Here is a 22,321-nt window from a genome sequence, read left to right on the forward strand (position 1 = left end):
CACCGTCGCTATCCAAATACTTCCATGTGTTCCTATGTTGGCACGGTTGTAGAGGAATACATCCACTAGAGGGCGATGGCGGAGAAGGATGTGAAAGAGAAGGATGTGAAAGTGTCGCGACTGTTTGTCCGTGTGCCCGAGTGATGTTGCCCCGTACTTACTGGGAGTTTCTGACCACAAGTCTCTCCTCAAAGAGTTTGGTCATTTTTGAAATTTCTTCCTTGTGTTACATTCCTCTCGCTTGAATTTTTGACTACACTGCCCCCTAAAGATTTCCGGTGGTACTGCGCTATTCAGTCCATATCCATAAACGTTTAGAAGACGAGCACAAATGATTGCAGAGTACAGACAGTAAGGCTCCGTCTGTGTCTGTGTGTGAATCCAACAATCAGCATGACTGAGCTTTAGATGTTTTAGTACAAAGAACAGGGATCCACATATGATAACAATATTGTTTACAGATTTACACCTTTACTTTTGTGTTTGCTTCTCCTTAATTTTGTATCTTTGTTCTCAAGTCTGTATCATCTTTATTAACTTGCTGTGTTTCCTGTCCTGTGTCTTAGAATATCGATCACTCGCGTCACGGCCGACATCTCTCTTGCCAAGCGCTCGGTCCTGAACAATCCCAGCAAGCACGCCATCATCGAGCGCTCCAACACACGCTCCAACTTGGGTACGTTTTGGGCTCAGAAATCTCCAATATGCGTGTGAACATCTGGTCTTTTGATTCATAATGATTTCAGGGAGCTTTAGGAAAAACAGGGGAAAGGAAGGAAGCGATTAAAGAAACTCTTGACAATGGTTATGATAACTCCTGACGGCCCGGAGCGGCCTTGGCAAGTTTGTTTAGTCCGGAATGAAAGATAGAGCATAAAAGCCAGATAACAAGTTCAAGAACCGCTTTGATTTGTTTGGGGTTGATTGGGGTTTAGATGTGATTAGTAAGAAACAGATTCCTGAGTCCAACAGAGGTGACTGGGCTAATGATCGCTTTGTATCTCCTTAAGAATCTGTCAGCGGCTGCAGCAGAGGGAGAAATCCCAGGAAAAGCTCAGGCTGGAGGGAGAAAAGTGTATTAGATATCAATTTTTAATGATTACACAAAGCCACCACACTTTTACTTGATGTTTTGACCTCAGTCTGTTTTTCATGTTGTGCTGGCTCCGAAAACAAAGTATTTTAATGGTGAATAAGGGCTCAGAGTAAGTAGCGTTTTGTGCTACTGCTACGTCATTGTTATTTCAATCTTGATCTTAAATATATCTGTCCGAAAAGGCCATTTTGTTCTTTAAGGATTTATAAAATCTTCATTCCCTCCCCCCCTGAACATTTGCACATTTGCCTTCTTCAAGATATGATCAACAATTTCAATAAAATTTCCAGTTGCAGGAAAATGAGAATGTGGGACTCACTTGTCGTCCAGATGAGCTTTTAGGTTGCCACGCCAGTACTGTGCATGAGGCCCGCTCAGAATACAATGAGGTATAAACCCTTCATCAATCCTCTGCTCTGGTTTCATCTGTAGCCGAAGTCCAGAGTGAGATTGAGAGGATTTTCGAACTGGCCCGCACGTTACAGCTGGTGGTTCTGGACGCCGACACCATCAACCACCCGTCACAGCTGGGGAAGACTTCCCTCGCCCCCATCGTCGTGTACGTCAAAATCACCTCCCCCAAGGTTCGTAAAAGAGGAAGAGGATAAACGTGATGTATGTGTGATATGTGTGAACAAACGGAGCTTTAGAGAATGTCGTGGATGTGAGAGAAAACGAGGACGAGTAAAGACAGCTGACGTGATGCTCCCTCTGCTCTCACTCGTGTATTAGTCAGCTGTGAGTGAGTCTGGCTCCTTCGTGTTGTTGCTCTTATTGTTTTTGTGTAACCGAGCTGCTGTGACTTTAAACGCAGCCTGTCAGACGTGACCGCTCGTTTGAATGCCAGCGAACGCACGAGGGAGCTGATTCATCACCGTGACCTTCAGCCTGTGTGAAACTGGCTCATGATTCAGTGATTGATTTAAAGAAAAAATACATTTTGGTAACAGAGAAAAAAGAGACGTGAGGTACGAGCTTTAAATCATAGTGGCACCTGTCTTCTCAATTTCACCCTCCTGCCATATTAAATACAGCTTAAGGGATAATATAAGTATTTTTACAAGTTTTATATATACATGTATAAGCAGTTGAGGAAGTTTTTTAAAAATAACAATGTAAAAATACTGCATCTATACACGTTTGTCAGTAGAATTATGAGATGTATCTACTTAAAGGAAAAGTACTTTCCCATTGACAGATTAAGGATTTAAAGAGTACATTATTATATTATATAGATGAAATACTGGTTTAATCTTGAACGATGTCTTGTTTTGTCTAATTTGTCTTTTAGTTTTTCTAATGAATTTGAACATATTGGATATATCATCTGAATATGACCCATTGGCCCTTTGTCCTTATTTGGCTTCAGGTGCTGCAGCGGCTCATCAAGTCTCGAGGCAAGTCTCAGGCCAAACACCTCAATGTCCAGATGGTGGCTGCTGACAAACTGGCTCAGTGCACTCCTGTAAGTCTCTGCTGGGATGATTTGAAATGCCCTGGAGTTCTGTTCTTTAGAAAGGACTTTGGCTCTGGGTTTTAGTTTTGTGCGCATCTAAAGCCTGATTTCTAGTTTTAAAAGCTTTGTGATTCCTGCCTGTTGTATTTGTGTTTTTCTGTAATCGGCTTAGGTTTTAGTTTGGAAAATAAATGACAAATGTACTTGTGCCCATCTAAGCACCCATGGTATTAAAATGAGTGTTTCACAAGGGCCATCACTTGCTTGCACATTCCTGAAGGTCGGTGGAATAATCCCTATCTTACCATATTTCACGTGCCGAAGTGTCCTTGGGCAAGATATTGAACCCTGAATTGCCTTTGACTGTTTTGCAGTGTGTGAATGATGTATGATGGAGAAAGTACTGCACATAGATGCTCTGTGTAAAAGGCAAGCATGTGTTGTGAAGTACTTCTAAATAAATACAGAGCATTTACCATTTTTCTGCTTTTAAACTAACCAAAAACCAATTATTGTGACTTTAGACTGCTCAGTATCCGAGTCTGTTATTCCACCACAGCATCATCTTGTTATTGACCTCATCATGTCTCTTCCATTTATTCTTTTTTACTTTGACTGCACCCTCTCCTTTCCCAGGAGATGTTTGACATCATTCTTGATGAGAACCAGCTGGAGGATGCATGTGAGCATATGGCCGATTACCTGGAGGCCTACTGGAAAAGCACTCACCCCACCAGCTGCAACCCTCCCAACCCACTGCTAACGAAGCTGCCCACAGCCGCCCTGCCCTCCAGCCCGGCCCCGGTCCCCGGCGTGCAGGTACAAGTGCTGAGCAGACTCGGGGGCCAATGGAGGCCACAGAGGACGAAGGGGGGGGGGGGGGGGGGGATAGGGGATACCTGTAGACAGGAAGTGACAGGAGGCAGGAAATGAGATGAAGGGTCTGTCCCAATGCCCACACTTCAGGGGTCCACGTGGCGTATTCTCTGAACATGTGGAGGTGTGTGTCTGCGCTCACTGGGACACGTGATTAATGAGGACGTCCTGCGGTTTGTTCAGATCCACGACTCACTCCGGCTTTGTGGGTCTCGTTTAATTTTCACACAGTAAACAACAATTAGGATCAAACCTGCAGTTCTATAGGCGCAGTCAGAAGACAGTAAAAAAACAAGCGTTCAGAAGCCGAGGCGTGATTACCTCCTACCCTGTTTGTTTATCTGCTCATTATTTAGCGAGATTATGAATAAATGACCACTTTCCCTCCGAGATCTGATGGAAGTGTAACTGTGGCAAAAGAAGAACCCATTTAATTAGAGTAGATCCAGATAAACGAGCAGATAGAGGACATTTATTGAACATGGCGGGATCTGGGCGTTAACCTTGGCACAGGTATGTGCTCTCCAAGCGCGCTTCTAGTTAAATTATACAACATTTAAAAAGAGTCACATAAAAACACCAGGGGGGAGGTAATGAGTACATTAACTCTCATCAGTGTAACATCTTGTACTTTGTGTAGTATTTCTAATTAATCACTTTTACTCCTACTTTAGTATTTTTTAACTCTAGTATTTTATTTTGCTATGTTTAAAAGTGGAAAAAGATCCATGATGAAGTTATGATTAACCATTTGAGAACACAACAAATCAACAGTAAAGCAGAACTAGGCGTGTGGGTATTAGGACAGACCTTTAGATACAGTGAACAGGAAGTGAGATGGTTACATGTTTATCTGGAACCTGCAACCAATATGTATTTCTCACTATAATGTTTTACCTTTAGTTGTCTTTTTTGAAAATGTGTCATTTTGTGGTGTGATTTAAAATCAATACCTAACAACATGGTGTGTGCAAACACAGTAAAATCCCTTCCCTCTACCCTCTCTCTACCCTCTGCCTTCTCACTGGGAAATGTAAGACTGAAAATGAGGAAAACCCTGAGTTTGATGAGGAGCAGGAGTGAGCTTGACGTGTGATTGCTAGTGTGGTGAGATCTTTCATTTGGAATCTGCTTCCCCCGGGGACCACGGTCAACCGCCGATCGATGGCTGACTGGCGTGTGTTGACATTTCATGCTTTACGGTTTTGTGCGAGTGCGAGTGCATATGTAAAAAAAGGTAATTAACATAGGCACCAGAATGTGAATGTTAGTCTGCATGAGTTTTGTGTGTGTGTGTGTGTGTGTGTGTGTGCAGTTGCAGTGTGTTTCCTCTGTTGTGTCACTTCACTGATTGGTGATTTTTACTCATCTCAGGGAAGCGGTGCAGAGCAGAAGGGAGATAAGGCTTTAGTGGAGAGAAAGGGTTCCAAAGAGGATCACCATCATCACCACCACCACCACCACCAGAGCCAGGACCAGGGTGATGCTGATGCAGAGGTCGAGGGGGAGGGCAACGAGGAGGAGAGGCCCCTGAGGTCAGAGTCCACCAGGAGAGCGCAGCACGTCCACCACCGTTCGTCTTCCACCAGGACTGAGCAACACAACCACCATCACCACCACCAAAGCAGCCGAGGCAGGGGCCTCTCCCGGCAGGAGACTCTGGACTCTGAGACCCCCGAGAGCCGAGAGAGCCGGGAGAGCCGAGAGAGCCGAGAGAGCAAGGACTCTGCTTACATTGAGCCACGCACTCAGATGCTCCGACAAGAAGAGGAGGAGGATGAGGAGGACGAGGAGGATGAGGAGGACGAGGATCTAGGGGAGGGGCACCCCCAGCAGCAACAGCGCTACGAGCCGCTGCCCCACCGGGACCACAACCACCATCACCACCACCACCATCACCGCGGGGCCGCCGAGGAGCCTGCTCACGGCACGGGACACCACCGCTCCAAAGAGCGCGAACAGGACCATAATGAACGTAACAAGCAGCGCTCTCACCACCACCACCGGCCGGCCCGCGACCACCACCATCACTACTACGACCGGGACAGAGACAGGGACCGGGAGGGGGAGGTGGCCCCCAAAAAGAGGGGCGATGCAGGGGAGTGGGTGAGAGACTCCTACATCCACCAGTGACCGACCAAATCCCTCCTGAGGCTCCTCCCCACTCCTCCTCTTACAGACCGTTCTGTTCTCCATTGTGCTGCTATACCCTGAGACCACAGCATCCTATTTATGTACACCTCCTTTGTAAATGCTGTTGCATCTTTTCCAACGGCAGGATTTTGATTACATAGATACAAATATAAATATATATGTATGTGTGTATCTATGCATAGACGTTGTTTATGTGTGGATATGCATGAATATTCTTAAAATATGCATATTTTAAACCTGTGTTTGATAAAGCATGACACAAAAGCAGAATTTGGTTTCTGTACTGAGCTGTGCTTTCTGTGATTAGCATTTTTTTTTTTATTGTTTTAATTTTATTTTTTGCTTGCTACCACTTGAATATGTTCCTTCAGACTACTGCTAGGGTTGACTGCAGGAGTTGACTAACCAAGATGGTTTGATGCTGTTTTTACAGAGGTCCTTACTTTAAAGGAATAGTTTGACCATTTGGGAAATAAATTAATTAATAATCAATTAATTAAAAAACTAATGCAGCCTGGTATAATCCTGCAATAGTGTTCATGAAGGTTATAATGTTAAGATTAGTGTGTTAGAGAAGTGTTCGTTGTTATTTTGGAGGCTGCAGTTTGTGGTGTTGATTTGTATTGTGTTACACTGACAGGTTTTTCTATTATTTTGTCCGCTCGTGTGTGTAATTAAGAGCAGGATGAATAACACAAACACGTCTCTGTATATGCAGTTGAATCAGCACCTCTCAAAAAAAACTTATAAACTCCACTATGGTATAAATGATCACATTTAAATGTATTTAATTTAATTAAATCAAATTACATTAGAGTATCTATTTGGTAAAATAACTTAAAGGCTTGTAGCTGTAGCTTTAAGAGACAGATACCGGCGTCTAATCTCCAGTAGCAAATCTTGTAAATCTTGTTTATCTATTTCCCAAAGTGTCGTACTACTCCTTTAATTCTACCGTTCATCAGTTATTTGCCTAGTTCCCTTTTTGAAATTCTGCGTCCCTGGTTTTCAACATTTGGCTCCGACATATTTAAGCCTCCGTGGAGGAGGTGCTCCTTCGTCATGCCTTACGAAACAAAGCCAGTGCTACAGTAAATTCCTCTAACATGCAGTACTGTTCTTTGTATGGGTCCAGAAACATTTTATAACATTGATACACCCGTTGTTCTGCACTTTTACTGGTTAACTTTGGTTTAATGGGAAAGCAATTTGATACGACACACGGCTCCCAGTAGGTCTGCTGCGACCAACACTCCATGAAGGTTCATCTTTTATTGAGTCCGGCCCCTTTTCTAACGGATGTTGTTCAACTCCCACTTGAAGTCATCGAATCATCATCGTAGTACACAGATGTTCAACTTAAGCTTTTTCTTCAGTGTGTTCCTCACAAAAAAAAAGATTTGTTTGTAAAACAAAATTCAAAAAGTTTCAGATGGAACGAGAGTAAGAAGTTTTCAGTATTCTTCTTATGTTCTCACGCCGCTGAGTGAAGCCGTTTCCGGAAAATGTCAGGACCCAGTTTACTGGACATTGTCCGGAGTTTGCCTTTCACATATTAGGAACGCAGCAGGAGATTGTCCGGGTCAGACGCGTTAAAGAAAACAGGAAAATGTCCAGAACATTCTGACAGGACATAAACAGAAATTCAGCGTCTTCCACGTGTATGACTCTTATTTTTCTTCCTTGAGACATTTGTATTCTTACAGTTGTGCATCATCAATCACTTGTTTGCTGTGAATTTTTCGGGACAGTTTCCTGCTGTATTCAAACGCGGGCTCACTCAGTCATCTTTCGGAACACAAGTGATATTTGCGTTCTCACGTGCAGCCCCTCCAGATAAATGTCCAGACTTCTGTGCACGTCTGAAAGATGTTAAATACAAATTGTGTATTTCATGCAAATTGTTGGTGATTGATGCTTTGAGCTTCCAACAGCCAAACTTCCGGCTCAATACTCTGTGTTGTAAAACTACATTTTTCAGATATCTTGTGTTGAAAATCTGTATCCAGCTAAATTTGAGTCCAGGCCCCCTCTGTTTACAAACCCACCATCTGCTCATCTTCTTTGGTTTTTGCCTGACAATTGTAATTCTAAAAAAAACTCCATTTCTATGCTACGTTGATAGCACTACTGGTTTTTTAATGGTGTACATGTGTGTGTACATAATGCATAAATATAAAAGAATAAAGTTGGCAACAAGAGGACTTGCCGCTCGGGGGGGAAGAAGCCTTTTTGACGTGTGCTTTGTCAGAAGACCCAGACAGAGGAGGGGAAAGCTGCGTCTAAAAATAGTCGTCTGAAAGTCGAACAAAAAAAACTGAGGTAGACTCACCGGCCCGCCTCCAGTGTCGTCATGACAACATCCACATGAATGACAATACAGAGGAGATGCGTCTAAAATAGGAAGCTGCTCCTCCTCACACACACTGACACACACACACACAGACACACACACGCCTCCAAAACAAGCAAAACAAACGTGCACTGCCAGAGATGCAGCTGATTTAATCTTAGAATTCTTAATGTTGTTAAACAGGGGGGGGGGGGGGTTAAGCCGTCAGTGCTGCTGCGAGTGGAGCATTAAAGTCGACCACTACATACAATGGACATGGGATCAAATGCACCGAGTGGTGCCCCGGTGAGTCTGATGGAATTCTCAGGGATTGAGCTGAGGTCACAGACGCTGCACGACAGACGACCGGGCCAGATGTGTGAGCCCCGCACCGCACTGCAGGCTCCAGCCCATAAATATCACTGCGTTCACACCTAGTGGACACAATTCATTTAGCACTGAATAAATTAGCGGTGACACTTTAAGTCCCTCTAACATGCATGTAATAAAATGGTTTATAGCCCTATGTCAGCTATGTAAATAAATGTGTTTGTCGATAAAACCGTCAACAACGTAAACACCTCCTGTGACACTGGACATTAATGTATAGGCTGTAAACCCCGCCTCCTCCATGTTAATGGGTGGGATATTAACAAAGGCAAAAGCAGACATCTGATACATTTTTCTAAAAATAGGGTTTCTGTCATAAAAGGTATCACATTGGTTTGTGTTCAACTGTTTATTTGTTACAAAAGTTTGTTGTCAATTAGTAATTTTATGAAAACGGGTGTAGCATCAGGACTGACTCGTGATTGGTCAAGTGCCTGTACCACATGACGTGCCACTGCAGGAGGAGGATGGGATGCGTTGTCCAGTCTTTGATGTAAACAGATAAAAAATGATAATATAGAAAAACACGGTTTTAATAGTATAAAATGTAACATCGTAGGAGACTTAATCACTTGTAATATTCTTACAGCAGAAAGTAATGAAGTACACTTACTCAAGTACTGTGCTTAAGTACAAATTTGAAGTGCATGTACTTGAACTTTAAATTTTTAAAGTACATTTTGCTGATTATACTTCTCAACTCTTAAGTAGGTTTACAAATGCAGGACTTTTCCAAATTTGTACTTATTCCACCTGTGATGAGTGTCCGAACTTCAGATGATGCTTATAAATCCTAAATATGTTTCCTCATCAGTGATTATGAGTATGTAGAGCAACATTTCCTCAGAATGATCGACTTCAGGGGACAAAAAACTTACTTCAACTGTGTTTTTATCGTGACAAAATCAAATTCATGCCCACATTGTTGTGGGTTACACGTCAGCATCCCTTGTCTCTGCGGCAGAAGTTTTAATGAGACGTCCCGCTCCTCTGCTAAAAGACTCTGAATTGTTAATACCTCTGATGACCTCGTTCTGCTACTTCCTGATCCGCGCTCACATCCTCTGGAACCGCTGTCACCATGGCAGCTGTGTCGTCACTGTTGTCCTAGCAACGCCAGCACTGCCGCATTTGCCAATACTCATTCAGGCTCCATCCCCACGTGCCCACCCCCCCCCCACACACACACCACCACCCTCCCCCTCTCCCCTGCCCTCGGTGTTTATAAAGCTTATCCCTATATGGCCCGCAGTTTCAGAGAGCAGCTGTTTGGAGGCAGATGCTGTAAACAGCGCAGCGAGCGTCTCTGTCAACACGGGCGCGTCAAAGCACACAGTGTGTCAGAATATAAACACCATTGTTCCCGTCTGCAGTCCCACACGACGGCTGCGGGAGCCAGCATTGTGCCCTCAGGTCAGTTTTTCAGGAACTTGGCAATAAAGAAGCCGATAGTGTCCCCGTCAGCTCTGTCTGGGAGGGGAGCTGTCGTCGCCGTCTGGTCCCAGATCAGCTCGGGACTGAACCTCTGGAGGAGGCGCAGCTGCTCAGGTGGCAGGCCGGCTCCCAACATGCCTCCTGCACCGATGTGAGGCTCCTGCCAAGGAGGAGGAGAAGAGCAAAGAGAGGTTGAAGTTTGCTTCACATCTCCAGGTGTATTTGTGAGTCCATGCACGCGGCTACAACACTGTTACCTGAGGCTGAAGCGTGAGGCAGGGAAAGGTAGCGAGGGCCCAGGCAACCTGCTCCTCATTCTCTGCTAGAGTCACGGTGCAGGTGCTGTACACCAGAACCCCGCCTCTCTTTAACAGCTGCACTGCCTGCAAACACAAACACACACAACATCGACCGGTTTATCTATTTAGCTCATAACACAAACATTTTATAACAGCGGCTATAATGGAGGTTTTTAAAATAACACAATGAGTAAATGGAGTCACTTGTAGGGATGAAGGTATATTGAATTATTACCTGAATCTGCAGCTCCTCTCAACCTTTGTGGCTCAGTTGATCTTTTTCAACTTAATGATTTCACTTCACTCAACATTGTTTTTCTTATTAGCTCTTAAAACCCGCTGTGCACTGCTCTCATTTTCCAACAAGCTCTAATTGAAAAGCACAGGTATCTGCTCTTTCTCACTTTTACACCAATTCATAATGGAGCTAAAGTAATATTGTAGACCATTGTATTACGGAATAGGCTACACCCTACTAGTACCTTTACTTTTAATACTTACAGTATGTTAAAAAGTAGGAACCTAGTCACTCTTTATTCAGAAGAAAAGTTACTGTGTTACCATGTTTGAGTAATTTCTCCAACACTGGATTTACAAAACCAACCAGTACATCCATCCATCCTAAAACAAAAAGTACTGACACCAACTATCAAGTGCCCGCTGGGTGTTCTTTGCCCTCCGGCCTCAGGGGGGGGTATTTTGCACTTTGCAGCTGGTTGATAAACAGGTGGAAGTGCTTTACCATACAATAAACCTCGTAATCAACTAGCTGGTGAACAATAATGAATATTAAGCTTGAATTCATCTGGTTGTAAAAACATCACCCGATATGGAGATGTTGCTAAAGTTCCTGATGTGAAAATAAAGCAAAGCAACAGGTTCATCATATACAGGGAGATGATGGGATCACACCTTGTTTCTGCTGCCCTCAGATGGTCAAACATTTTTACTGCAGAAGCATTATTGCAGATTTACTTGTCTGGTTGTGTTGTGTAAGAGCACTGACAAGTCTAACAAACAGGAGCCTTGTTCTTCAGCCTGCATGTTGAGTGACCTTGAGGAGCTGTCAGTGGATGAAGCTCATTGTGTCACTGGGATAAATTATAAATGATTTCCTTCGCACTTGACTCTGATCTCCCTGATAGTAATCCATCCATAAGTCATGCTTAAACCAAAAACTCCACGTGCTTCCCTCCTAAACTACATTCATGTGTATTTGTTTTAAAAGGCAGACAGGAAAATGGAAGCTAATATTTTCATATAGCATATCCTCAAAAAGTTATGGAGCCACTTTTCTGACTGGTTTCTTTCAGAGGTCAAAGTTCCTCAGTCATTTAAAAACATAATGTGTAACTTGGTGTTAAAGTTATGTTTCTATTAAAAAACAGCATATCATATTGAGATAGATTTTCCTTTTAAAATGTGAACTAAACTGTAGAAGGATAAAATACTGTCAGACGCTGCCACCTACTGACCCAAGTGGGTTATTATCAATATGATGTGACACCCAAACTGTTAACAAACGTAGGTTAAACATGTCAGTGGTGTTGGATCAGCGAGCGGGTAAAACCTACAGCGTGAAACAACTTGCGCTGCAGAGGCTGGTACGAGCAAATCTCCTTGAGGCTCCAGGTGGACGCCATGTTGGGCCTCTGCCCGAGGCTGCTGCAGGGAGCGTCCAACAGAACCCGGTCGAAACTCTCAGGAGGGAAGGGCGGTCCTGCAACATGAACAGAAACACAGAGGTGTTAGCAGTCTGCCGGGTGGCTGGGATCAATAAACAGATAAATCTATAAAAGCAGCTCGCTACCTTCGGTGCCGTGCGCCGGGTCACTGCTCACAGCCTGAGTGCTGTTGAAGCAAAAAGCTTTGATGCTGCGCAATTGCAGCATTAGGGCATTTTGATGAATTCGGTCGATCTTATTTCGGATCCTGTCCAAGGCCACGACCTCTCCCTGCATGAGAGAGAGATTCTTAGACTTTGATATAATCTTTATAAGACATGTTAACATTTTTACACAACTTCTCTCAAATGATATAAGTGTAAAATACGTGGAGTTTCCCTGTAAGATGTGGACGTACAATTCTGTAAATCACACTACGACTGGATTCTCAGAATGTTACAGGGATTTGGAGAAATCTGAAGAAAACCTTGAAACCTCTGAATATTAACTACGATCCCAAGAGCAGCAAACATCTGCAGCAGACTGCTCATGAATAAAAGTCGTGCCTGATCCCCCATGAGGGCAGCGATGTGACAGGTCTTCCCTCCAGGTGCGGCGCACATATCCAGGATGCGTTCTCCAGGACGAGGCCCGAGCACGTGTCCCACCACCACAGACGGGAGGTTCTGCAGACATCAAGTCAGTTTACTTTGGGGACTGACATTAGCATTTATCAGATAAACTACTTGGCATGCTGAGAGACACAGGGTAGAGCATGCATCTGATAACTGTCATGTAGATTTTAATAGAACCAACACCTGTAGGAACGCCAGGTTGGGAAGAACACCATCGAACGAAGGACTCTGGTAAAGTGGATCCACCATCCGAACACCAACACCTCTAACAACACAGAAGGCAGACTGTTTGACCAGGGGGGGGGGGGGAGACTGGTAGACGTCAGAGGTGCATTTGTCTTGTTTTTAATCGTTTGCCGATTCATACATTTACATCTAAGTTCACTAACTTTGCAGGTTTATCTGTGCAGAAGATGCTGGAACGGCCCAGTTCAGCGACTCCATTTCCCACAAACACCTTCTTCCCCTGGAAACTCGTGGCTCCTCGGGTGCACCTTCCCTCCAAGTCAGAGAAGACAGAAACCACATCTCCAGCCTTCATGTCTGTCGGCACAAAAACATCACGGGGGCGGCTCTCGTGTTACACAACCAGCTCTCTGAGGTAAAACCAACAAACAAAGTGAAAGGGCTGTGTTGTTCACTGATAAACTGTGGACTCAACACACACATACAGCTTCTTATGACATGGGCCTCTGTCTCTTACACTTGGGGCTGGCGATGATCCCCGGGGCGAACACATGAGCCCCTCGCAGCACGGCGTTACCGCACTGAGCGCCGACCACCACCTCTGAGCTGAGCTGCTTCACGGGCCTAAGAGCACAAGAGAGAAGTGGAGTCACAAACTGGATCAATCTCACTTTGAATCCTTGAACTGTGACTGAGTACAGACGTCTTCAGGCTTCATGCACAGCAGGGATGGACTCCGGAGATAATAGGACATAATGTGTTGGTACAAATGGGTAATTATTCACAACCTTTTTAAACGTTTACTTCTACTTTGCACCAAAACAAGAAAAAATAAACTAGTTTAAAATCATATCAGCGTTTAAAATGTGTCCTCATTTGTTCTGTGGTCATTCCACGTGGGTTTGGCCTTATGTGACATCAGCCCTGTGGTTGGACAGACATTCTAATTAAAGTGTGTTCTCCACAGAGCGGAGGAGTGTGACTCTGTTCCAGCCTTCCCATCATACCTTGGGCCATCGACAGGAAGCAGAAGAACATCTGGAATTCTCGGGTGAGGGACGATCCGAAGGGAGACGTCCTCGGCCGACGAGCTGCACATCTGCTGCTTCAATACCAACACATGAGTGATGGATTATAAATGATCACGACTCTACTGATCACAGCCTCCAGCTTTCGTTCGTTTAATTTCTGCTGCGAGAAAAGAAGACTCACCTTCGTCAGCGCTTCTCCCAACTTGTGTCTGATCTCCTCCAGGGAGGCCAGATGAGTGCTGGCCCGAACACATGTGTACGAGGGCGGGTGTGTGAGACATGTGAGCAGCCGGTGAAAACGACTCTCAGCCTCCTGGTGACCCACTGCAGCCAACACCTGAACACAACAGAGACAGAATGAGATGACTAACTGACCAGGGATTTTAAACATGGTGGAAAGATTTATCTTACAAAATAAGGACAATATCACTAAAACAGACATCTTAGATAAAATTACAGAGAGCGATTACCTCTAAGAAACACATATGAACTCTCACCTCCACGTTCAGGAAGACGCTCTGTAGATGCTCGGCCACTTCAGGCTTCAGAGAGATTCTCGTAAAAACTGACATTTTCTGCAGCTCCCGACAAAACTTTTCAATCTGTTCAAAGAAGAACAGCCAATTTTCAAGAAAATAAAACAAAATATAAAACCGAGGGATGTGGCCTTGGTTCATGATTCATTATATATCTATATACAAAAGATATAAAATGGATAATTACTGAGCAATAACATACAAGAAAGTGGATGACTATTAAAATGAGTGGAGTCTAATGGAAGCAGTTAAAAAGCTCAACGAGAAAACAGATATATAAAGAACTAATCTTGCTTTTTGCCTGATTTCACTATAAATTATATTCTTAATTCTTCTCCTTATGTTTATTTTTAACAAAGAAACTTAAATAGAACGACTGTCAGGTTTTAAATCAAAGGGTCAGTCTGTGTACATGACTACATCTACGTATAATATATATTTAATATGTTGAGCCTTTAATTAACGAGCTGTTCTTAGTTAAACTATAGAATTCAATCAATTTAAAAAAGACTTCACAGACTCACGTTTCGCTGCTCATGGCCGGTGCTACTACTTCCGCATACGTCACATGACAACAGTCTGGTCACGTGACACCAGTTGGTTCGTGTGTTGGTAGAAGTTTAATTTATTTAAAGGAGGTGAACAATTTGTTTTAGAGCTAATAAAACCCACAAATGATTAGACAAACACGAGATTCCTTTTTATATAGTTATCGATTTATCATATTTCCACTTTTATTCTTATAAACAAATATAATTTAGGGCTTTAGAGTACAATGTTCTCTTTATACAGTTTCTTCTTTCCTCATAGGAGCCTTTTGTTCACATGTTAGCCTTCTGATTTTAATAACCACAGTGGAAATATTTGTTTGTATACGTTCTTTAGTTGTTGTTTTCTACAATCACCCGAGTTTCTCAAAACATTTTGGATTTAGATAAAATAATAAGTAAATAAATGCATTTGAGGTAATCATTTCTATAGAAAGGTGTTCTTTTTTTAAATGTATTTATTTAAAGAGATTAAAACCGCCCTGATGCTGCAGGCAACCTGTCATTGTTTTAAAATATTATTTTAGATTTTATTTATATAACGACTTAGGGTTACTAAGTGCTTCATAATGATAAGAGATTAAAAGAGCAAAAAATTACATTTCATGAAAACATCATGACAACATAACAACAGTTTAAAAAAGCTAAAATCTTTTCTCCAATTTTAGAAAAACACTCAACACTTGAAACTACCACGAAAAACCATAGATTGAGTTTGTGTATGTGTCTATATATATATATATATATATATAAACATGGATATATATTGTAATTATAATAATGGTGTATTTTAAAATATGTAAATAAACAGAAGAACACGAAAGAAAAGAGGATTAGTTTGTGGTTTAATATTGTAGATTTACACCCGTTTAAAACAAAAAAAACGTTCATGACGTAAAACGGAAACAATACAAATGGCCGTGGGTGGCGCTTTTCACCGCAACACCTCCAGCAGCACCAGCTAACGGGCAGAGGGAGCCGAGCGAGGCAGACACAACACGGAGCTGTGGATGTGGCTTCATTGGAGGATCGAGCAACACCGTTAAAACAGTGAATAACAGCTCACTGCTCCTGTGCCGCTTCACACTGTTCGATCGCCGCCTCGGTCCGGGGTTCTTCTCGTTGCCGGGCCGCATGGAGTCCGCGCTGAGACGGTCGGCGAGGTGTTGTGCGGACAAGAGAGCATCCAGCTAATGCTAGCCGCTAGCCGCAGCCCAGCCACGGATCGTACGGTGCGGAGCTGAGAGGAGGCTCGCTGCTGCTGCTGCTCCTACCGCCGCCGCTGCGCTTCAGGACGGACACACAACCGCAACCATGGGCCTCATATTCGCCAAACTGTGGAACTTCTTCTGCAACCAAGGTGGGTGTTGTTGCGGCTCGTTAACCCGCGCCGCTAGCTGCTCAAACCCGGGGATAACGAGAGGCTGCTAGCCCGTTAGCTCCGAGCGAGCAGCTCCAGCCCCAATAACAGACAGAGGAGAAACGCGAGGCGGCTGAAAACAAACAGATTAACAGGACTCCCCCGGCAGGTAGTTCATCACTGAGAGGCTTCACCAGGCTGTCAATCAGCTTTCAGTCACTTTCTAGAACCGCACACTGTTTACTGTCTGTTTCCCTCGACTCGCTGAAACCCGTGTTTACTGTAAACAGTCTGTTTTTCTTCTTTGACCCTGTGGAGCAAGTTGAAAACAACTGGATCAGCTGAGCGGTGATTAACAAAGACGGGAGTTGTTTTAGCGTCAGCTTCGTTATATTGAGTCTCACGTTAAATAAACAAGCGTAATAAACTTGTGTGAGAGAGTGAGGATCACTACTGGTTTACACAGTGTTGAATGGAATGATTGAAGTTTACTAGTGCGACAAAACTTTCTCCTGAATATTCATTTTTATATTTTAGTTAAATTTCAGATCCTCACATTTGGGGAAATATAAACTACGTTATTGTATTTTGAAAGTGCATTAGTTAAATTGATGTCCGACGGAAGTAAAATAGTTTAATCTGGTACAGTGCTTCTCTTGCTTTTAGATTTTTAGTTTTTGTAACAAACTGTAAAAGACTTAATTTAATCCAGAGGTTTTATTTTCATCTGTCTCCTTCTTCTCTTAACTACTTTGTCCCGTGTAACGTCCTGGTGGGATCACTGGGACAGGGCAGGAGGATTACACAGCTCCAGGAGTCAGGTTTCACCCTCTCAAGGGATTACAGCAGGGTGTGAAGTAGTGGGAGAAATGCTGGTAGCTTAGAACATATAATCAACTCTACGTTATTACCAGAGCAGCAGCCAATCAAACCAGTCCTTGCAGATCTGTAATTGACCTTGAATTTAGGTTTGTTTTCTTTTATTCTGAAAGCTATTGACAACATGTTTTCAAGTGTTATTTTATAGTGGAGGACAAAGGCAACGCGTTTGAAATATAGTCTCTTTAGCTGTTGTATATTTATATTTGTATTACTCAGAAAAAAATGTTTTTCTCAGACCAATAGATTGTGGTTTCTATTCAGTTGTTTGTGTTTACATGTCAGACAAGAGAATAGTATGATGGTAAATATTGACGCTCCAGTTGAGTTGTTTTGTCGGGCTCGTCACAGGGCAGCTCCTCTTTAAGGAAGCAATAGACGCGTATCACCCAGTGTTCTACACAAAGACAGACAGAACTGCAAAGCCCTCTGACCAGACTTCCTTCCTCTCTGGCAGCCAGAGGCCTCAGACAGGCCAGAAAGGTCCAAACACCAAAGTGGGATATTTTTCGCACATGCGTGTGAGCCCTGCTTCTGCGTTTGGTTTGTGATGTTCTCCTGCTTCACACTCCTCAAAGCCCTGCCTGCGGCTTTTATGAACAGCTAGAGTTAACTGTAGGTTCAGCAGCGCTTTGGAAATATCAGGTCAGCGTGTTTTGGAAAAGGAAGAAAGAAAAGAAACCTCAGTTTTTAAAGGCTTGAATGCATTGTACTTTCTGGCCTTATCTATGTGCCACATCTTGTTTTGATAGTGACGGGCCATGAAGATGATTCATAAAAAAGATTGTTGATCTTGATAATTATATCCTATTGAAGTCAGAAGACTATAATTAGTCTCAAATTCAACGCTACTTTATCATGCTTTATAATCCTTTTTTAGGTTTTCTTTCTGTTGTGGTTGCATGCAGATTGTAATACTGTGTGTTGTAGTTCTTTCTCAATGATACAGATATTAGAATATTGTAAGTCTACAAATGGAACTGATATTTGAGGCGACAAACATCTTGGTCAGAATTGATCTCAGCCCACTTTGCTTGGCTCTGGGAAAGACAATAGATCCCCTCTGTCTGTCTGAGTTCAGAGGGTTATTCTCCCCTCTGCTGTTTCACCCTATCTTCATTTAAACTTCATACTTCAGTCTTCAAAATTCTTTAAATTGAACTTGTTGAAACCTGCAGAAACTCTGTTGACTCACTGTTTCTGTTTTGCAGAGCACAAAGTGATCATAGTTGGACTAGACAACGCCGGGAAAACCACTATACTCTACCAATTGTAAGTAGTTGGAGTTCTGCATAGTTTAGTTTTCTGCATCTAGACAAACAAAACCCTAACTTAATGATTCTGTCGTCCAAAGCCTGATGAACGAGGTGGTCCACACGTCTCCCACCATCGGAAGCAACGTGGAGGAAATAGTGGTGAAGAACACCCACTTCCTGATGTGGGACATCGGAGGACAGGAGTCCCTCCGTTCCTCCTGGAACACCTACTACTCTAACACAGAGGTGAGCAACATGTGGTTGAGTCGTAGACGAGGGGGGGGGGGGGGGGGGGACTGTAGCATGGTCCGGCAGCCGTTTTCTTCCTGAGTGCGGCAGCTGGTGTGTTTGTTCAGAGCACAGACGGCAGCAGGAGCCGCCCAAGTCAGAGGTCACACTTTCACAAAGGGGCCTGCCTGGAAAGTAAAGCTGGGGTCAGCGTCTGCACGGTCTTTTGGAGGGGGAACTGGAGTTGTGGCAGATGTGTGGGAGGTCTTTTGAAAACATTTGAAATACCGGTTGAAACTTTTTTTACTCTCGTCTCACGGCATCACATCTTATTTATTTATTTTACACACAGAGAATTTAACCTAAATTTGACCATAGGTCTCTAGGTCACATTGCACCCTATTCACAAAGGACCAGACACCTCAACTCTCTGTCAAACTTCTGATTCACCTAGATGTGAAATCATTATTCAATAATCGATTACTTATTGATAAAGTATTCAAAAAAATACTTTGTCTGATTCCTTTCTATTTAAATTAATGTTTCAGACTAAGGCTGTAACCATTATTCGATTCATAGAAAAATTATCAACTTAAGAACATTGTGATGAAAATTCTTTGCATTTTTATTGCAAATTTGTTGTGTTGTGTCTTTTCTTTTTCTAGCAGATACTGCTTTTCTATCCTGAACTTCATTACACTCCCCCGGTGCAATTACAGATGCAATTTAACACATTAAACTTGTATACCCTTCAAGCATGTTTGAGATGAATAGCTGTAGAATTTATGAGTGACTGGTCCAGAAACCATAAACATCTTACAAAAGACTTTCTATGAGAGTTTCCAGTAGCTCTGCAGTTACTATAGTAACCCGTGTTCACCTCTGGTGCTGATCTGGGTCACATTCATGTTGCATAACACGTTTCCACTCGTGTCCTCGTAAAACAAAAAGTGTCTTCTTCCCGAGCTGTGGTCAAAGTGGCGTCCCTCCTGCAAAGAATGGACGTGGCTTTGGTCTTTTGTCACGAAGGGTCGCTCTCTCTCATTGTGAACGGGCTGTTAGCAGAGCAGTCATCAGTGTCCATTGTGAGGCTCTGGGCCTGGAACTGCCCCCCCCCCGCCGTGTTGCATTTCATTGCTGTAAAAGTCTTTTGAAAAAGAGGTCACTCACTGTGATTTCTGCATCCCACAATGCAGTTCATCATCCTGGTGGTGGACAGCACGGACCGAGAGAGGCTGGTCATCTCTAAGGAGGAGCTCTACAGGATGTTGGCTCATGAGGTAAAGCTCTCATTGTAGTACACTGCTCTGTTTTTGTCATGGCTGTTGGTTTTTCCGCTGACCCTCCCACACGCAGCTACATTGTGTTGAGGTGTCCGAGAGCGGGAGGTTGTGGTTTCATTGTTCTCTGTCCTCTCTCTCTCTCTCTCTCTCTCTCTCAGGACCTGCGGAAAGCAGCTGTGCTGATATTTGCCAACAAGCAGGATATGAAGGACTGCATGTCTGCGGCGGAGATCTCCAAATACCTCAGCCTGAGCTCCATCAAGGACCACCCCTGGCACATCCAGTCCTGCTGTGCACTCACAGGAGAGGGGTAAGACACATCTGTGCTTCTTGTGTTAACTGCAGCAGGCAGTGATGTATGTGCAGCGTTAGCAGAATGTTAATTAACTCAAGGATTCGACAGATGAAGTTCCATCAGCTTCATATGATCCCAACCCTCCAGCTGCCAGATAATAACTGTGCAGATGTGTTAAATCCATCTTCTGAGGGGACACATAATTATTAGTATGGCTCATGATACCAATGAGAGATGGACTTTATAAATGGCTACTGGTTATCAATGTGTAGGAGTAATGGACTAGCATTGGTTACCGCTTTATAGTAATATATTGAGTCATGTTTCATCCTTGTGTTTGCTAAATGAAGAATACACAGTGCTCCGCTATCATGTATTTAAGTAAGAAAAGAGGAGAAATGTGATCGTTCAGAAAGACGTGGGAACTTTTCTACCTGATACCAAGTAATAAAAATAAATAGTAAAGTGTGGAGAATCTGCTAATAATTCAAAACTAACATGTATCTCAGTCCTTTTGATGTAAAATGTCGACATCTTGAACTTTATTCCCACATTTGAAGCTCTTCAGCTGCTGTGAGTGTTTCAAACCACCAAGTTTCACTAACCCTGTTGAGTTTGAAGCCCATAACAACCGTGTAACTCGATCTGCCCATTGTTTATATTTTCAACATCTTTGTTTTTCCAGTTTATGCCAAGGTCTGGAGTGGATGACCTCCAGAGCCGGGCTCAGATAGCCCCTCCCGCAACCATGGACGGCCTGACTACCTGCACCACAGCTGGCAACTAGTTACTTTTTTATTTTTAATGACACCTTTGGACCTTGACCTCTGCGGACCGCACAGTGTGGCTGAACTGACACGTCTGTTACACCGGAACAGACAGAACCTGTGAACTGACCTGGTTTTTACGGAGGAGTTGGAGGAGACCGTCACTTCAGACCGGAGGGTGTCCTGCACCGGACCCTTACACTACATACATATCATGTTACAAACACATCATTTCAGCCATTAACGTTACAGTGAATGGAAAATGTGATGCAGCTCTTTTTTTATTTTATTTTCCTCTATAGAAGTTTGTTCAATTTAACAGGACAAGCACAGGGTTTAGAAGCAGTATTGTAAAACCACATTTGGTGGTGGTGGTGGCACTGAGTTTTGCACAGAGCTCATCGGGTGTGTTACACTTCAGTCTCCATTATTCTTTGTTCTCAACATGTGTTACATTTAATTTCAGTTTCATAAGCTACACTGTTGGTGGTTACCCTCACACTCGAGCCGCCTGGTGTCGTGCTGAAGGACAAACTCTCCCTTTTTATCCATGTCGAGCCTCGTGTGTCATGAAGCCGAACCAAAGTGTCGGCATGCAGCGTGGGTCCTCCATTGAACCCGAGGGACAAGCGGAAATGACTCCAGCTGTTAATTTAAATGAGAAAATCATGCAATGGCTGTAATGTGATTCCAAACGCAAGTACCACGCTCTGTTTTAATAACAGTATTTTTAAATTTTAACACTTATCAGTGATGTATCATGATTTTTATTTAATTTTATTATTCGCTTTTATAGCCGGCTCTGTTTTGTTGCTCTTTGCAGGTTGGGGTCTCGACCTGTTTTGTATTAATCATCGGTGCTCCACTAGTGTGCGTGGCTGATCCACTGCATCCTAATATAAACATTTATTTTCTGCTGCCATTTTGGCCTGTACTCCTCTTCAAGTGTTTTATACTTTATTAAAGGGATCAGAAGGTGCCACAAAGAAGCTGCTACTCACGTGGTTTGTAGCATTAAGACTATCCGAAATCAACATTTGGGCCATCATATAGTTATATCTCAATCCTCAGCCTTAACTAAGCTGTTGCAAGTGTGTGTATGAATCTGACAGCTGGTTTATGATGTTTCTTCTTTTCTCAACCCATGTTTATCCTTTTTGAGGCAGTGTAAGAATTCCTTGAACTTGCTAACAGATCTATGCACGTGTCACTTTGCAACCGAGTTCCATAGTGGCCAAAAAAGAGGAGGTGCATACGTTTGAACCAAAACAGAGAACTTGAAAAGATCTTGGTCCTGATAAGCCGCCGAGTGTCCAACAGTATCTTAGCAATGGTCCTGAGACAAAGTATTTTTATACTAACAGGAAACGGGTGAACTGCGCAGCTCCCAGACTCTTTGCAGCGTTAAGGTTTACAGATATATTTACCTTGATCTCACAAAGCAAGGGAACTGATCTTATAATGTCAGTGTGGTGATGTAAAGTCTGGGTCATGTACTGTATCTCAGTTTTGTTTTCATTAAAAGTTTGTTTTGAACTTCAGAGTTTTTTTATTTTTAACGCTGATGACAAAGTTGTTTACACACTTAATTACACAAACAAGATTTCTTTTCTTTG

General features: G+C 43.2%; 3 protein-coding genes across 7 annotated transcripts in view; 2 read left to right on the forward strand and 1 right to left on the reverse strand.

Annotated features, from left to right (window-relative positions):
- cacnb2a (calcium channel, voltage-dependent, beta 2a) overlaps positions 1–7,805 on the forward strand; it is a 53,985-nt gene extending 46,180 nt beyond the window's left edge. For all 4 annotated transcript variants that reach the window (XM_062379834.1, XM_062379836.1, XM_062379835.1 and 1 more), the window contains 5 exons: positions 567–676; positions 1,529–1,680; positions 2,466–2,561; positions 3,189–3,371; positions 4,803–7,805. In XM_062379834.1, coding sequence (XP_062235818.1) covers positions 567–676; positions 1,529–1,680; positions 2,466–2,561; positions 3,189–3,371; positions 4,803–5,561 — 1,300 coding nt within the window. In that variant the 3' untranslated portion in view covers positions 5,562–7,805. The remainder of the gene's footprint in view (positions 1–566; positions 677–1,528; positions 1,681–2,465; positions 2,562–3,188; positions 3,372–4,802) is intronic.
- Positions 7,806–9,514: 1,709 nt separating this feature from the next.
- nsun6 (NOP2/Sun RNA methyltransferase 6) lies at positions 9,515–14,649 on the reverse strand. 2 transcript variants are annotated; one of them, XM_062379911.1, is made up of 12 exons: positions 14,614–14,649; positions 14,051–14,155; positions 13,735–13,890; positions 13,530–13,627; positions 13,040–13,146; positions 12,726–12,879; positions 12,520–12,601; positions 12,268–12,387; positions 11,848–11,992; positions 11,612–11,757; positions 9,996–10,121; positions 9,515–9,898 (listed from the first exon to the last, which is right to left on the reverse strand). In XM_062379911.1, the coding sequence occupies exons 2-12, from the start codon at positions 14,123–14,125 to the stop codon at positions 9,719–9,721; spliced, it is 1,389 nt and encodes a 462-aa protein (XP_062235895.1). In that variant the 5' UTR covers positions 14,126–14,155; positions 14,614–14,649; the 3' UTR covers positions 9,515–9,718. The 2 variants fall into 2 exon arrangements, with proteins under 2 accessions (XP_062235895.1, XP_062235894.1); XM_062379910.1 differs by lacking the exon at positions 14,614–14,649 and having other exon boundaries at positions 13,530–13,624; positions 14,051–14,192.
- A 940-nt stretch (positions 14,650–15,589) lies between these two features.
- On the forward strand, positions 15,590–22,244 carry arl8 (ADP-ribosylation factor-like 8). The gene is made up of 6 exons (XM_062379210.1): positions 15,590–15,997; positions 18,088–18,148; positions 18,231–18,378; positions 19,557–19,640; positions 19,802–19,953; positions 20,624–22,244. The coding sequence occupies exons 1-6, from the start codon at positions 15,952–15,954 to the stop codon at positions 20,670–20,672; spliced, it is 540 nt and encodes a 179-aa protein (XP_062235194.1). The 5' UTR covers positions 15,590–15,951; the 3' UTR covers positions 20,673–22,244.
- The last annotated feature ends 77 nt before the right edge of the window (positions 22,245–22,321 follow it).

The sequence above is a fragment of the Platichthys flesus genome, chromosome 21 (assembly GCF_949316205.1).
Source record: "Platichthys flesus chromosome 21, fPlaFle2.1, whole genome shotgun sequence".
NCBI classification, from domain to species: Eukaryota; Metazoa; Chordata; class Actinopteri; order Pleuronectiformes; family Pleuronectidae; genus Platichthys; species Platichthys flesus.